The sequence below is a fragment of the Oryctolagus cuniculus genome, chromosome X (assembly GCF_964237555.1).
Source record: "Oryctolagus cuniculus chromosome X, mOryCun1.1, whole genome shotgun sequence".
NCBI lineage: Eukaryota > Metazoa > Chordata > Mammalia > Lagomorpha > Leporidae > Oryctolagus > Oryctolagus cuniculus.
This window is the reverse complement of record NC_091453.1, coordinates 128,570,644-128,587,111: the sequence shown is the minus strand read 5'-3', so window position 1 is coordinate 128,587,111 and position 16,468 is coordinate 128,570,644. Positions and strand designations below refer to the sequence as shown.

Below are 16,468 nucleotides of genomic sequence, written 5' to 3'. Positions count from 1 at the left end.
AGTTCATACCCGTTACCTTAAGTCGCGTTAGAGCAGCCCCCAAAGGAAAATTGGGCTTTAGCTCATTTGAGTTTCTGTCTGTTCTAGAGGTATGATAGGACTTGGCTCTCCTGAAGGAAGAACTGTGGAAAGCTCTTGGCCAGCATTACCTTGATGTGGAGCTGATGAAGCCTAGAAACAACAAAATTTACAAAAAGAATGAAAAGATAGAAGCCAAGAATTAGGAACAGCTAATTCTGTGACGGATAGGAACTAAGTACAGCTAGGGATAGTCTCTTCTGCAGTTTTCCAGGTAGGGTAGCCCACGTCATTGGTTGTCCAAAATCAGAAAGCCATCTTGCCTGTTGAAAAATTTTCTTGATATCCCTCTCACCTCCCTAGAGTATTCACTCAGGTAGAACAAGAGATGTCAGTAACTGTGCAGACCCATCCCTCTTCAGCAAGAAATCATGCTAGGTCAAGGCAACTGTCTAAAAAAAAAAGTACAGTGGCCGTGGAGTTGAGCCATACTTCCAAGGTGTTCAGGATTTGACCATTATTTGTTGGTAGAATATGTAAAGACTTGGTTCAATTTCAGATGATCACTTTTTGGTAGTTTGATATCCTCCAAGGGGCCACTAGCCCTATTATGAACTCAGTTGGAGGCACAAGTAGGCCAATAGCCACCTCAGTCCTTCTCTTTAATGACTAGCGTGTTGTACTAGCTGAGAACTGTAAATCCTCATAGTATTGTAGCTGGAATCTTTCAAGAGGCGTTGACACACAGCAGATCATCTACGTGTTGTAAGTGGCTACATTTTCTCAGAAAGTTCTCTAACCTCTCTTGCTCAGGCTTTTCCAAACATGTGAGGGCTATCTCTGAAGCCCTAAGGGAGCCCAGGCTTGTGTATTGTGTGACTTTCCGAGCACCTTGATTTTTCCATTCAAGGGCAGAGGCAAAGAGACATTAGAGCTCTAGGTGCAAGGAAATTAACAAAAAGAATGAAAAATACTTCCTTTAAATGCAGGGCACCGGAGTATCAGGTCTATAACTGACCAAGTTGAGTCACCAGAGTATACAGCTTTGGGATAGACTTGGTATGGAAAAGTCTCATAGAGATGAGTCTACTTGACTTCTAATATGATCAGGGGAACGTTGGCAGGCACTGGGCTCTAGGCACGGAGAAGCATTAACTGATGGGTAGCTTACTAACGTACATTCTGGACCTAGTCCCGTTCCATGGAGACAGTGGCTCTGAATTTGCTCCATAGGATTGTGCCCAGAAGTTCAGTAGGAAGTTCAGGAAGATAGAGAAATGAGTGTGTTTCATGGTGAGACTCAGATTTGCAGGCCAGGGGGAAGGTAAATTGTCCTACCCTTGGCTCACTTTCAACCCCAAGACTATGAGGTTGTGGTTGGAGAGGGGTTTGAAAGCATTGGTGAGGCCAGAGTAGGTGGCTCTAGTGTCAGAAACTCAATCGCACTACCTGCAGCTACTAGTGTGACCCAAGGCTCCACTGGATGATGGTTGTAGATCATTTGGAATGGGATGGAAAGTCTCCTGGGCCCTCTCAGTCAGTGAGGACTTCTTTGTCATCCAAGATGTTAGACAAGAGTGGTATCTTGCTAGTGCTGAATGGTTTCCTTTGTCCAGGGAGCATGAGTTGCCTCACGTATTTGGCCATCCTGGGCACCAGGAGTGAAACACTTACAACAGATGTAAGCACCCATAACAGACCCTGGCAAAACTTTTATTCCTGAACTCCATGTTCAGCAATAAGTGAGTGACTATAGACCTGAGTCGACAATGATGCAGAGGCTATTTAAAACTCTTCTGGGGAGAAAAGGGGAAAAAACCACCTTTAACATCATAAAAGGAGAAAAGTGAGTATTTTGAAGTAGCTGGCACAGAAATGGAGAACAAAACCGTGATACTCAATGTTCCCACAAATCCACTCTGGCCCTCCCCTCCTCTGAATTCTCACTGCTGTCCTCCAGGACAGAGTAAAGAACAGGTCTGCCTCCACAGGGGTCAGCTGAAGCTACTGGTCCGGGCCCTGGCCCTGGCTCAACCCTGCCAGCCCTGCTGCCAGTGGCCTCACCGCATTCGCTTCTTGGATACTCTCTTCCTCAACTCTCACAGCTTTTGTATTCACTGATGGGTGGAATCTGGGACCAGTGCTGCTGAATTTGGCCAAATACTGCTGGGCTCTTATCTCACTGGCTTCAGCATGGGCCCTTGGACCCCACAGAAACTCAAACGGGGCAGGATCAGTGTGGGTCACCTGCCGGTACTCCAGGTACCTTGCCTGCCTGCACCCAATCTTTGGTGATGAGCTTCTTGGGCTCCCCATGGATAAAGTGCTGCCTCCCAGCACACAACTCCACTCAGTGTTCCCACGCCTCCTCCTCTGGGGTGTACTTGCCATAGGATGACTATGAGGAGACAGGTTTTGAGCAGGGTCAGTTCATCAGCCAGCTGATCATGGCAGGTGAGACCCAGTGCAGGGACAAGAACACAAAAATGGCCAGTGGGGTCAGCTGGTTTATCTCAATGCCAAAGACCAGATGGATGCACTCAAAATCTTTGCAGAAGATCCCAGGGAAATAGGCTTCATAATTTTTGGCAACATGGTTCAGCATTTCTTCCACGGTGACCAGCTCCTTCATGTAATAATGAGGAGCAGAGTTGCACCAAGTCAGCCATCTTCACACCCCATGCACACGGTGACGTGGTTTAGCATTTCTTCCATGGTGACCGGCCCCTTCATGTAATAATGAGGAGCAGAGTTGCTCCACGTCAGCCATCTTCACGTCCAGTGCACATTGTAGCAAGGACTCTGTACTTGCCAAGGCCTGCCAAGTGCTTGGGCCCTCCTCTTTCTGGTTGTTGGAGCAGCAATCGGATCAGCTGCATGGAAAGGATGAGGTTACAATTGCTGAGGAGCCTCTCTGAGAACCCTGCGGTGGACTCAGTACCCCAGACACTGGTTCCTCCTATGAGCACCCAGGATCAGAGGAGAGGAGGAGGAGGAGGGGCCGGCAGCAGTGACCTCCCCTTCTCCATCCTTGGGCAACCGAGCAGCTTCTCTGGCCTGAAGGCCTCCCTCAAGCTTGGAGAGCTGACTCTTCCGACCATGAGACATCATGGCTTTCCTGTGGGCAGCTGGCATGAAGAAGGGCAGCCTCTGGGTGATGGGGACCCACAGGCCTGGGGGGGAGAGGGGGGTGTGAGCGATTGCAGCTGAGAATTGCACCCTTGGGGGCTGTGCCAGAAGTTCACTGACCAGCCTTCTCCCAGGGTGGCGAAAGAGCACCTCACGGGGCTCTGGTCATGCTGGTGGGACTGTCCCCTGAGAGGTGAAGGGAGGAACAGTGAGACACATCTTCCCAGGGTGCAGCCAGCCTGCCAGCAGTGTGAAAGTCTTCAGGGATGACAGCTGGGTTGTCAGGGCCCAGAGCCATGGGGCCCTCCCTCTCTGGGGTGGGTATGTTCCTGTGTCCGCTTTCAGGTGCTGCACTTTACCTTGATTCTTGGCACTGCCTGGGCCTTGTGTGTTCTGTGAACTAAGAGCACAAGGACAAGCTGTTCAGCACCGGTTTCTGGAGCTTCTGTGAGAGGAACTGAGGAGAGCCGGAGGCTTCACATTGCAAGCACCACCCGAGGCCCCTGGATCTTACTGGAGAGTGAGCCAGAATCTATCTTGCTTCGACTGCATTGGTGTGGACGCTCCTCTCTGTGCTCACTTACACTCTTCATTTTCTTCTGACAGAGCCCACATCCCTCAGATGTCCTGAGACAAAGTCTCAGAGCTAGAGGTTCCCTCCCGGACAAGAAACAAAAGGCAGAGGGGGGACCCATATCAGGCCAGATATAGCCAGGGGGTACAAGGGCTACAACCTGTGTGGTTCCAACTAGAAGACACCCTGAAATCTCAAAACTGTTGAGACAGCATAAAGCTCTGTGGCTGCCAGAGTTGTGAGGACAGCAAGGGAGGGATGGGTGAGGGAAGCACAGGAGGCTTTTAGAGCAGGGAAAACATGCCGTGTGATAATGTACTGGAGAATGCATACTATTCTGCATGTGATAAAACCTATAGAACCACGCAAGACCAAAGAGGGGGTGGATTCTTAATGTAAAGTGTGGGTTTCAGTTAAAAACAATGGATCAGTATTGTTATCGGCTCATTCATTGCAACAAGTGTAGCACAATAATGCGAGATGTTAACAGTATGGGGAGTTTTTGGAGGAGAGAGACTCAGTACTTGGAGATTCTGTATATGCTACTCAATTTCTGTTCCATCTGATATGTTCTTGTAGTAAAATCGATTAATTTAAAATCTATACCTGTAACTGCCATACAACCCAGCAATCACACTCCAGAGCATTGATCCTAGAGAATAGGCAATTCGTACTCACAAAGAATCCTGTACACAAGTGTTCTTACAGCTATATTTTTTAAAGATTCATTTATTTATTTGAAAGGTAGAGTTACACACAGAGAGGAGGAGAGGAGGAGAGGCAGAGAGAGAGAGAGAGAGAGAGAGAGACAGAGAGACAGAGAGAGAGAGAGAGAGAGGTCTTCCATCCGCTAGTTCACTCCCCAGTTGGCCGCAATGGCTGGAGCTGCGCTGATCCAAACCCAGGAGCCAGGAGCTCCTTCCGGGTCTCCCACGTGGGTGCAGGGGCCCAAGGACTTGGGCCATCTGCTCCTGATTTCCCATCCAAAGCAGAGAGCTGGATCAGAAGTGGAGCAGCTGGGACTCGAACTGGCATCCATGTGGGATGTCAGCAATGCAGGCAGCAGCTTTACCTGCCACACCACAGCGCCAGCCCTGTATAGAGCTTTATTTTTAGCAATTATACAAATGTAAATCAGATCAGAGGTTGCTTTGGTTTGAAGAGGTGGTGGGTATGAGAGTAAATGGGCTATACCTATACAAGGGCAATATGAGGGACCTTTGTGCTGGTGGAACCATTCTGTCTTCTGACGGTACCAATGTCAATTTCCTTACTGTTAATTGTACTAGAGTTTCATAAGTTGTTGTAAGCAGGGGAGGTGGCTAAGGGGTAGGCAGGATCTATCTGTATCAGTCCCTACAGTTTCTCAGGTCTGGCTCATTTTTATTAATTTCTCATTCTGACAGCGATAAGGACCCAATGGCATTGTCCCTCTCCCATTCTTCCATTGCATGGAAGAGGTGGTGATTTTTGGAGGGACTCTTTTACTCAAACTTCCTTGCAGGGGTCCATCTAACTTCTTGTGTCTCTTAGGGTTCTGGAAGGACAGCAGACAGATCACAGAATGGCCTTTATTTGATGAAATAGGGAATGGAGGGAGGTGGGAACAGGGACTTCATTGAAAAGGTTTGGGATGAGTGGAGGTTTGTGTCAGGTGAGGGCCAAGCAAGAGTCTTGGTAGAAAGTCAAGGAAAAGAAGAGGCAGAGCATAAGGGGGGCGTTTCATCTTCCTTTTGCACCTGTACCTGGGTTGAGGCAGCCTTCCTCTTCCTCTCCATTGTGATGCTGGCACTCTTTTCTTTAATAAATATCTGTAGTTGGGGCTTGTGGTTCTTTGCCTGTCACCTCCCTCTCCGTGTCTGCTGTGTTCAATAAATTTGAAGTACTTACATGAAATGGATCAGTCCCTGAAATACATTAACTACTGAGGCTCAGACCAGAAGAAATACGTCATCCAGATCACCCTACCACCATTATTGAAACGGAACTTGCAGATTAAATTGTCCCCCCAAAATAAACTTTCAAGTCCAAGTGGCTTCACTATTGAAATACACCAAATGTTTATGAAAGAATTGTCATCAATCCTTCACAAACTCCTACAATAAATAGAAGAGAGAGAGAGAGAGAGAGAGAGAGAGAGAGAGAAAGAGAATATCTTTCATCCTCTGGTTCCTTTGCCAAATGGCTGCAATGGTCAGGACTATGCCAAGATGAATGAGGAGCCAGGAACCCTATCCAGGTCCCAGTGTGGCTGGTGAGGTCCAGATTATTTGAGCCACCATCTGCTGCCTTTCTGGTTTGGAATCAGAGTAGCCAGGACTCAAACCAGGACTCTGATGGGATGCCATGTCACAAAGCAGCGGCTTAACCTACTGCACCCGAATGCAAGCACTGAGAAATGTTTTTTTGTAAAATCCAACTTACTGGATTTGCTTGTATAGATTTTGCTTTTGGGATTGTATCCAAAACCGCCAAAGGACCCAACCAAACCCTTCTGCAGTGGCATGTACGTGAAGCTCACATGGTGGGGGGTGGGGGTGGGGGATCGGATAAAACGCACTGGGGGTCTATAGGATCTGCACATTGTGCTTGGCTCCTGTGAAGCATATTTGCATTCTGCTCTCCCCATACCTGCCCCATGCCTTTGTTTCAAGCAGTGTAAGTATGTGAATGGAAGGGGAGAGGGGAGGGTTGCGGGAGGGAGGGAAGTTATGGGGTGGGGAAAGCCATTGTAATCCATAAGCTGTACTTTGGAAATTTATATTCTTTAAATAAATGTTAAAAAAAAGAATGTGTGTCAGATGAAGCATAAATACTCGCTGCTGTATGCCAGCAATCATACAAAGTCCTTCAACTGCTTGATGGTCATTGGGGTGGAAAAGGACTGAAGTGTGACTCTAACAGCCTGAGAAATGAACTTCCTCCTACCCAACCAGACAACTCCTACAGAGAATCCTGGTCCCTGCATTTTGGACTCATTAACTGCCCAGCCAATGACCTTTGATGCCTTTAATGGCTCAGTACAATGGGTATAGCTGCTTCCAAATCTGCTAGATAGTCACAGTTGACATCACATCATCTACATAATGGAACATATGCACTCACGGGTATGCCACTTCCAAACCATGATATGTAGATAGCCTTGTGGAAGAAGGGTGCAAGGCCTCTACTATAGAGCACAGCGCCCAGCCAGGGATGCCAGTTTTCCCATTTCCAGTCCCAAGGGCAAGTCCCATCCACCCTACATCCCATAAGCAGAGCAGCCAAGCTGCAGCGGAGTCCCAAGTTTTCTGCCTAAATTGAGACCCTACATCTGCTAGTCCTGCCTGGGTATACAGGTAGAACACTGAATGATCTACCTCCATGGGATGGGGCGGGCAGTGATGCCCGTGGTTGCCCCTGAGGAACTCTCTCTTGCTGAGTCTTTCCATTTTGAGCGGCTACTGGAAGGGCTTTGAACAGAACTGCAGGCTCAGCATCTTGCTTTCCACTGAAGGAATCAAGCACTACAGGTACCATTTGTTCCACCCGTGTCGGGTAGCTGAAGGGTGGCAACCCCGGGTTCCATAACACAAACCCTGTCTTCCCGTGCCTTCCGATTCTCTCTTTCCTTCCCTTGGGCATGATGAAGGTGCCATTCTTGAGTGTCCACCTGCGACCTAGGATCAGGTTCTGTCTGCAAAGCAGTTAGAAACGCCAGTGCTTTTGCTCCTGTTGCTGCCCGGCCGTCTTTCTTCTCTAGTGTCTCTCTGCACACATACAAGGCAATCTCTTGTATGTGCACGGGCCACTCACTTCAGCCCCTCCTGGAGGAAGTGTTCAGGCAGACAAAGCTGTAGCCAGCAAGCACCACCTACTCATGCCTGGCCACCCGGCATCCCGCCCTCCAGTTTGGCAGAAGGCTCCACACTGGTCTGAGATAAATCCTGCCAGCTGCCTCATATGTAATGCAGGACATCAGCTCCAGGACGATGAGATCCAGATTCAGAAAGGTGGAGGAAAACTGAAGAGCCTGTGCGGAAAATTCACACCTCTTTATTTTCTTGGCAGCAGGTGAGGACTCCCACATAGTCTTCAGTTACTTGTTGCATCACCAAAGAAGAACGCCCAGAAGGACTGTGCTCCACTTTGCCACAGGATCTTCTGTATCCTTACAAAAGACAGTAACGTAGCAAAAGTGTGTCAGCTTCTTGACTGGCTGGCTTGCAGAACTGTAACAGCTTCTGGGCTTAGCAAATGACAGCGAGGGAGCCTGACTGACTTCATCTTCTCAACACCTGTGACCATATGACTAGATCCCAGTTCACCATTGCAGCAGCAAATTCCAAAACGAACCAGTGGTGTAGTCAGCATAGCAGTGAATTGGAAGGACTAGTGGATGGCATTCAAGAAATGAAAAGCACCATTTAACCTTAGGAAAACCTTCCAGTCATAATTCCCTACCCGCAAGAGGGTATAGAAAGAAAGAAAAAAAAAAATTGGTCGTACCAGAGGTACAGGAAATCATGCAGAAGAAATTCCTGGTGAATTCTAATTAAACTCATCTAGCAAAGCAATATTTAAAGGGTATTTCCATTTCATAATGAGGCAGGACGGAACTAGGGTGCAGAGAAGACAGAAAGAAAACCTCAAGAAAAAAAAATGAAAAGAACTAAAACTGCTTGTGCTACATCTTTAAATGAAAATTGCTTGTTTTACTTGCTTACAAATGCCAGATTAGAAAGAGCTAGGGCAAACAGAGCCTGGCTGCTTGCATGAGATAGCAGGTAGCCCAGGCTAGAATGTCCAAACCCTCATGACCAAAACCAGAGAGGGAACAATGGGCTCTAATCTTGCAAAACACATGATGAAAGGGAAACTGGGTTTTCTCATAACGGATAACCAATGACGAAATAGGGGATGCTGATGGGAGTCTACCAGTATACACAATCTATATATGCATGTAAAAATACAATTGTATGTATATATATAAAACATGTGTGTATAATGTGTACCTGTATGTGTACAAAGATGAATTTCTGTATATAGAAAAACATAAGTACAATCCAGATCACAACTGTTGTCTTTCTAACCTAGACATACAGTTGGTTGAGATGTGAGATATATCTCTTACTATGAATAAGGAGTAAACTGTGAAAACCCCTGCACTGCACTATGAAAAGATAGATAGAACCAAAACAGCAACACACCCCCCAATCTGCTGCTGTAGTTCATCCTATTCAGCGTAAAAGCACTCTTTCAGAAGGTGAGGTTTCCAAAGCCCATGCCTGGTTGCTGAGGGGACCCCATGAGAGAGGCCCCTCTCCCCTCGCAGTGCACTGTGCTCATGGGTGCTGCAGTGCCTCAGCCAGAAAGCTGCTCGGGACGACAGGCATTCTCCACACACAGTGCTCCCGGAGAGCTGCCCAGAGGTGAGAAGGAGGGGAGACATCGCGGCTGGGCCATGTAGTTAAGGTGGCAGGTGTAAGACGTGGGCCCTCGAGGACGAAGACCGAGGGGACCCCCAACCGCAGAACAACAGACGAAACCCCAGGAGATTGAGCCCAGCTTCTGCTCTCAGCCCTGGGAGAGCACAGGCTGCTCTGGGAGCTTCACCACTCACCCCAAGCCCCCCAGGAACAGGTCAGGGGACCCTGGGAGTGGCGCCTTGGTCTGAGGGGAGCAGATACAGGTCGGCAGAGGTCCGGTGTCCTGGCTCTGGCAGGGACGAAGGGGAGGACCCTGTGGAAGGATGGATGGGTAGCACAAAATCCTGCCGCACCCTTGCTGTCAGCCCTGGCGTGCCTTAGCACGGCTGTCAGCATCTTCTCTCCCCCTCCCAACCACTGTTCGAGGACGGTGGGACTTGGGCAGTGGGGAGCGGACGGAAATCTCCAGGGGGTGGGGGCGCCCAGGCTGTGCCAGGCTACAAGGGGAGGATCTCAGGGAGCACAGGGTGGCCGCCAGAGAACTCCATCCCGCCCCTGTGTTCAGCCCTGGGAGGCCCCGAGCACGGGAGCCGGAAGTGCCCTACCGGGACTTCCGGTTCTGCGGTGGCAGGGGCGCGTCTGAGACACACACTTGCGTCCGCAGAGAGGAAGAGAAGAAGCTGTGTTCCTGGTCAAGGTGAGACACTGAGAGGGCCACCCGGGAAGGCCTTACACCAGACAGAGGGCCCCGGCGTGTCCTGCTCCGCCCCTGCCGTCGACCCCGCTCCCCCCGGGGCTCAAGTGTTGAGTTGAACGCGGCTGGCCCGTTCCACATCCGGGGACCCTGGCAGTCGGAGCCTCGCTTTGACGGGGAAGACTCAGCTCGGCCGAGGGCCGGGCCACAGACCCTGCCTGATTACCGAGGTGAGGATGTTGTGGGAAGCCTGCGGGGACCCACTGTGTCCATCCCTGCCCTTGTGATCCAACTTGGAAAGCCTTGCGCATGGTGACCAGGCGCAGTCGTCTGAACTCGGCCCTGGCGGTCTGAGAGAGGGGAGGGGCTTGGAGTGAGGGGACTTGGAGTGAGGGGACGTGCGCCCAGGCCCGGCGGCACCCAGGGAAGGAGAGAGAGACGAGGGAAGGGGCTTAGACTCCAGATCAGGGGTGGAGGAGGGGCGAGAGAATCCCCATGGAAGCCTGCGCCTGCCATCCGCCTGTTAAGCCCCGTGCAGGGCGATCGGAGATGTGTTTCCCGTCTTCTGCCTCTGGACCTCAGAGAGCTTCGGGGCCTGTCAGAAGCAGAGAGGCAGGGCCTCGAGTGAGCAGAAGGAGGGCCCAGGTCCTGGCTGGAGTCGAGGAAGGACCTAGGCAGGAGGACGGGGACCAAGGCCTCCAGGGCAGAGGGCCCAAGCCTGGCCCCTTCTGAAAGCCCGGGCAGAGCCCGGGCATGGAGACTGGATTCCAGTCTATCCCGACTTCCACATCCCCTGCTGAGGTACACTTAGGGGCTGAGAAGCAGCAGCACCGCCTCCGGTGGTCACGGGGTGAGATTCAGGTCGTCCACAGAGTCACGATGAGGACCGAGACACTCAGGAAACCAGGGCAGAAAACAGCCAACCCAGCCTCTGCTGTGACTGCGAGGTTGCCCTTGAAACCCTTCAGGGCATTGTGAGGGAAGTGCAGTGGCTCATCATGGGGGCAGGAGAACTGGGGGGTGGGAGAAGCTCTGCAAGCGCAAGGATTCCAGGTAGGAGACAGGAGGAGGATCCGGGGTAATTTATACAACAGAGGACAAATGGAGCTCTCACTCATGCTCGGGCCCTGGGGGCACCTCAGCAGTGTGACCAGATGTTCTGCACCTCCCCCTTCCTGGCCAGGTGTCAGAGAGCTGTGATTAGGTTGAGGGAGACATCAAGTCAGGGGAGGGAGCCACACACAGGGAGCAGAGGGAGTCCAGGATCCGGCAGGTCACACAGTAAGGGATGTTAGTGAGGAAGAAGGCGTGAAAGTAACCCAAACCCCCAAAGTAGGGAACTGCCAGAGATGGGAATCCTCAGGGCAGGGTAGGTGGATGGACGTGGGAGCCTCTCATTTTGCCACGTGGTACAGGTGCAGTTCTTGGAAGTGGTTCTTGGACTCTGTCAGCAGAGGGAACTGCACTGTGTGAGCGGAGGGAGAAGCCCCCAAACCTGACCCACGGTATAGCCCGTTCATAAGAACTGAGGGTACGACCAGCCCAGAATGAAGGGCCCCGTGGGGACTGGATGTCGCTGTTCTCATCAGTGAAGGGAGCAGGTTAGGAGGGCCTTACTTGGCATGTTCACTTTACAGCAGGGGCAGGCAGGTGGGCATTGGTCAGGGACGTGAAGTCTTCATCTAATGGTTGATAGCAGCTGATCTCAGTGGGCCAGGGGTGAGGAAGGGCAGGCTCAGGCAGGAATGTAGACAGATAAGGCATGGGTGAAAAGGGGAGCCCCCACCCCTAAACAGAGGAGACCAATGCCTGCATCCAACCCAAATGCCTACACAGGTGTCTCGGGCTAAAGTGCCCTGTCCTGTTTGGGCATCATTGGTCTCAGCAAACTCAAGGACTTGTTGGTGAGAGCTGCTTGGACTCAGGTCAGGAGGGGGAGGTTCCAAGGTCCTGCCAATCATTGTAGTGGGACTGAGCCAGCTGCTCACCCCAGGATCACCCAACCCACTGAAATAGGTCCCCTCTGCCTGTCACCCCAGGTGAGACGTGGCCAGATGTGGGACCTTAGCTGCTTTTTGTTCCCTCTCTGGGAGTCATACTCTAGCTCTCAGATGTGCTTGTAGGCCGTTGGAGGCTTCCAGATCCTTCCCCAACAAAGTGAGAATTATGAGTGAGCATAGAGGGGACCATCTACATGAGCAGAGTGGGAACCTCAGTGATTCTGGTCCGTTCTCCAGTGAGGTCGAGGGCCTGGAGTAATGCTTGTAGTCTGAAGCCTGAGTTCTTCAAACAGAAGCTGCGGGAAGCAACAGGTGAACTGCTAGTCCTTAGGCGGTGCTCTTAGGTCACAGAACACACTATGCGGAGAATCAGGGTTAGGTGCAGTTACCAAAGCAGAATGTAGGGCCCCCCTCTCCTGCTTCTCACAGGAGTGAGGAACCCACGGCTCATGGCCCTACCTACTCTACTTCAGCCCTGAAGCCTTGCGCACTACTGGCCAGCTGGTTGCCCCAGGCTAACCATGTCTCTCAGTTCTTCCTTCCACTGCTACGACGACAGCCCCGCCGGCAGGAAAGGAGCCCTGTGAGGCCTGCGTTCACCACTCCGAGAGAAACCTCGTACGTGGGCCTTTGTCACAGCTTGCACGGCTGAGAGTCTCAGTTGCACTCACTCACGCCCTCTGTCTCTCCCCCAGGACTGAGGGTCCCCATCACAGCCGCTGCCGGCCCTCGTGCCAGCTGCCCCCGGGAAAGCTATGATGCCTCGTGGTCGGAAACATCGCCTCTGCAAGTTTGAGGGAGGCCTTCAGGCCCAGGGAGAGGATGCTCATTTGCCCGCGTACGGAGAAGAGGAGGCCACTACTGCCGGCTGCTCCCCCTCTGCTCTGATCCAGGGTACCCACAAGGAGGAGCCTGCAGCTGGGGTCCCTAGTCCTCCTGAGAACCCTCATGGAGCCTCCTCCAGCACTGCCAAATCATCTTCTGCATACAGCCAATCTGATGAGAGCTGCACCTGGCAGGAAGAAGAGGGCCGGAGCACCTGGCAGTACCTGGAAGACACAGAGTCTAAGCTCCGAGGTGCGCTGGCCGAGAAGATGGCTGAGCTGGTGAGGCTGCTGCTCCTCAGGTATCTCAGCAGGGAGCCGATCACCGTGGAAGGGATGCTGAGTTGTGTCACCGAGAATTATGAAGACTACTTCCCTGGGATCTTCTGCAAAGCCTTTGAGTGCATCCATCTGATCTTTGGCATTGAGATGAAGCAAGCAGACCCCACTGGCCATTTGTATGTGCTTGTCCCTGCACTGGGCCTCACTTGCCATGATGTGCTAGGGGGTGATCAGTGCATACCCAAGACTGGGCTCTTGATAGCCATCCTGGGTATCGTGTTCATCGGTGGTGGGCGTGTCCATGAGGGGCAGATCTGGGAAGCTCTGAGTGTAATGGGGCTGTTTGTTGGGGTAGATCATTGCATCTACGGGGAGCCCAGGCAGCTCGTCACCAAAGACTGGGTGCAGGCAGGCTACCTGGAGTACCGTAGGCAGGCATCCAAGAGCAGCAGTGCTCACTATGAGTTTCTGTGGGGTCCAAGGGCCCACGCTGAAACCAGCGCAATGAGAGTCCTGCAGTATTTAGCCAAGTGCAGTAGGAATGATCCCAGATTCCACCCCGCAGTGAAAGGAAAGGCCGTGAGAGATGAGGAAGGGGGCATGCCAGCAACAGGTGCAGGTGGTGCCAGTGGGAGTGAGGGAGGGCGGCAGGGTTGAGCCAGGGTTTGGGTGGGTAGCTTCTCTCCCCTGTGAAAGGTGGCCTATTCGTTATTCGTACCTGGAATGCAGCAGTGAGAGTTCTGGCTAATGGAGGCCAGCGTGCCTTTTACAGTCATGGGGTCTCGAGGTTTCGTGCTCCGCTTCTGTGCAAGTTATCTAGAAAGTACTCTTTTTTTTTTTTTCCGCCCGTTCTGGTATTTAAAATGGTTTTCCTATTAAGCAGATGTCTTTAGATTCTGTATCCGTGTAGGTGCTGCTCAATCATTACACACTTATTGCTGAACGTAGAGTTTTGGCATAAGAGTTTTGCTGTTTGCTCTTGAAATTGAAAAATGCATCTCTCTCTGTTCTGGTTCAAGATAGCATAGCAGTGGAGCAGATATTTCTTTGGAAAGGGAAAGAATTTAGCAGCAAAATGGATGGGATGACCAGAGACAAACAAGGAGAACGCATCCATTCATCCTTTACCCCATGAGGGCAATCCTGTAAAGTTAGTATGCGTGTACGCACACAGCTGGATTTGCTAGGCTGATATGGAAATGGAAAGCTACTAAGTGTTAATAAACAAGTTCCTGTGCTCACTGGCTCATGTATCCTTTCCACATCCACTGTGCTTCCGCTCTGTGGAAGGCCCTGTGGTGGGAGTGGAGATGCAGGGAGAGGCCACACCCACCCTAGCAGAGAAGGGTAGAGTCCAGCAGCAGCCTTCATAGGAGGAAGATGGAGAGATGTCCTCTGAGACCCACAGAACCAGGGAAAGACGGCTGAGCAGCCGGGGCCCCGGTGGAGAGCGGAGGAGAGTAACTGCCCTGAACTGAGGCCTTAAGGAATCTGCATTTCCTATTGTGGCAGTTCCATGTGTTGAAGCTGGGTCAGGGACCAGATCCTCAGGGCGTGGGTCTTCGTGCTCAGAGAGCATCCTGACGTTGAAAGTTACTCTGTTCAGGCCCTTCTGGGTGTGAGGTAAGGCAGAAAGACATCTGCTACCTGGGCTAGCTCTGGGACGTGTCCTGGGCTCTTGTGCCAGTGAGGGTGAGCATAGAGCAAGAAACAAGTGATTGATGCCCCCCAAGTGCAAGGCTCTGCGAGGTAGAGGGTGACTCTCCCTGGAAGTGAGGTCTGAAAGCCCTGACTGCTACTCCACTGCTGGCTGGGCAGGTCACAGCAAAAAACTAACAATTGTGTGTCTACTCCATGTGTGTGTGCATGTGCGTGTGTGTGTATAGATGGGTTTAGTGGTGTTTGTGAGACACACACACACACACACACAGAGAGAGAGAGAGAGAGAGAGAGAGAAATTGGACCAAGTTTAAGCAAGGGCTACAGTTTCTGGATGACTACAAAATGAATGCAGATAATTCTTTGGATGCAAACTCAGCTTGGAGGTAGGCAATGAGCTGGTTCCTGGCTGCAATTTTGGTGACTCTGAGCTCCACCCAGCTCCTCTGCCAGATGTTGTTGGGTGTCTTCTGTGCTGAAGTGTAGACCCAATTTAGTGCATGAAGGCCCTTGTTTGGCTAGTTATTCCATGTCCTGGTATGTCGCATGATCTGTGGCACATTCCAGAGAACATACAGCAGCAAAGGTGTGTCAGAGTGATAAGGTCCGGGAGGGTCCAGTGCTATTACAAAAACAGCCAGCTCCCCACTACGAAAGTGACACCACGCATCAGAAACTTCCCCAGTGCTTTTGGTACAGTGCCCTGTTCGAGGAGAGATCAGACAGGCCACACACACAGGAGGAACCCAGGCGTTAGGAGTTCCCCAGGATCTGGTGGCAGGGCTGGAGTAACAGGGTCTGCATTCATCTGGGGCCTCCACAGGGCCTCCACGCTTCACCCTGCACCCGGCCTGGGGCCATCCTTCTGACTCCAGTTCTTTCTCTTTTTTTTTTTTTTTAATTTTTTGACAGGCTTGCTGAAGCCTGTCCATGTACTAAAACCTGGTTAAAACAAATGCAGCTGAGTCTGCACATCTTGGCCATTGCCTGTGGTTGGATCCTTAAGAGCTGACTCTGCCCAAGTGAGGGTGTTGGAGTGCAGCCTCAGCTCTTGCTGGTACACTAGTGTCCATTCCCTGTCGTCCCCCAAGTGCCTGCATCCAGCCGTGGAACCTAGCCTGCTGCCCTGCCCTTCACTGCTGCCCAGGGACTGTGGACTCTACACAGAATCACCGGCCCTCCGTGTGACACGTAGCATTGCTGCTCCCTGCAGAGGTCCCGTGGTTCCACCAAAGTTCACCCTTGGCCCTCCCGGATATACCCAGCTCTGTCCTTAGAAAATTTGCTCTGGGCTGTGATTTTGGACACCATGTCGTCTCTCTCTGGGAATCACCAGCAGGCTCTTTGTTTTCCCCATGGGCAGTGAGTCGACTGCGATTTGCCTCATAATCAAATGTCCTTTGGGTTACAGCCCTGAAGGTAGAGAGAGGGTGACTGAAACTACTGAGATATCTTCCACAGCACGTGGAAGAGTTTCTTATTCCAAGCTGGGAACTGAATACATCGATAGTTGCATGGGTTCCTGAGGCTGTCTCTACCTGACATCTCTCAGCAGTCTCACAGAGGGGCAGGTTTCTGATCGAAGCTCTGTTCCTAAGAAGTGGGAGAAACACAGGCCGGCGCCGTGGCTCACTTGGCTAATCCTCCGCCTGTGGCGCCGGCACCCCGAGTTCTAGTCCCGGTTGGGGCGCCGGGTATTAGTCCTGGTTGCTCCTCTTCCAGTGCAGCTCTCTGCTGTGGCCCGGGAGGGCAGCAGAGGATGGCCCAAGTGCTTGGGTCCCTGCACCCGCATGGGAGACCGGGAGGAAGTACCCGGCTTCTGGCTTCGGATCAGCGCAGTGCCGGCCATAGCAGTCACTAGGGGAGTGAACCAACGGAAG

At 51.6% G+C, this 16,468-nt stretch overlaps 1 protein-coding gene across 2 annotated transcripts; it reads left to right on the top strand.

Annotated features, from left to right (window-relative positions):
- The first annotated feature begins 9,734 nt into the window (after positions 1 to 9,734).
- LOC138847511 (melanoma-associated antigen 8-like) lies at positions 9,735 to 14,161 on the top strand. 2 transcript variants are annotated; one of them, XM_070066564.1, is made up of 2 exons: positions 9,735 to 9,826; positions 12,519 to 14,161. In XM_070066564.1, the coding sequence occupies exon 2, from the start codon at positions 12,579 to 12,581 to the stop codon at positions 13,584 to 13,586; it is 1,008 nt and encodes a 335-aa protein (XP_069922665.1). In that variant the 5' UTR covers positions 9,735 to 9,826; positions 12,519 to 12,578; the 3' UTR covers positions 13,587 to 14,161. The 2 variants fall into 2 exon arrangements, with proteins under 2 accessions (XP_069922665.1, XP_069922664.1); XM_070066563.1 differs by having other exon boundaries at positions 9,741 to 10,053.
- Positions 14,162 to 16,468: the final 2,307 nt, after the last annotated feature.

Coding starts and splice junctions, on each gene's coding strand:
- LOC138847511 (XM_070066564.1), top strand. CDS start 12,579: ATGATGCCTCGTGGTCGGAAACATCGCCTCTGCAAGTTTGAGGGAGGC.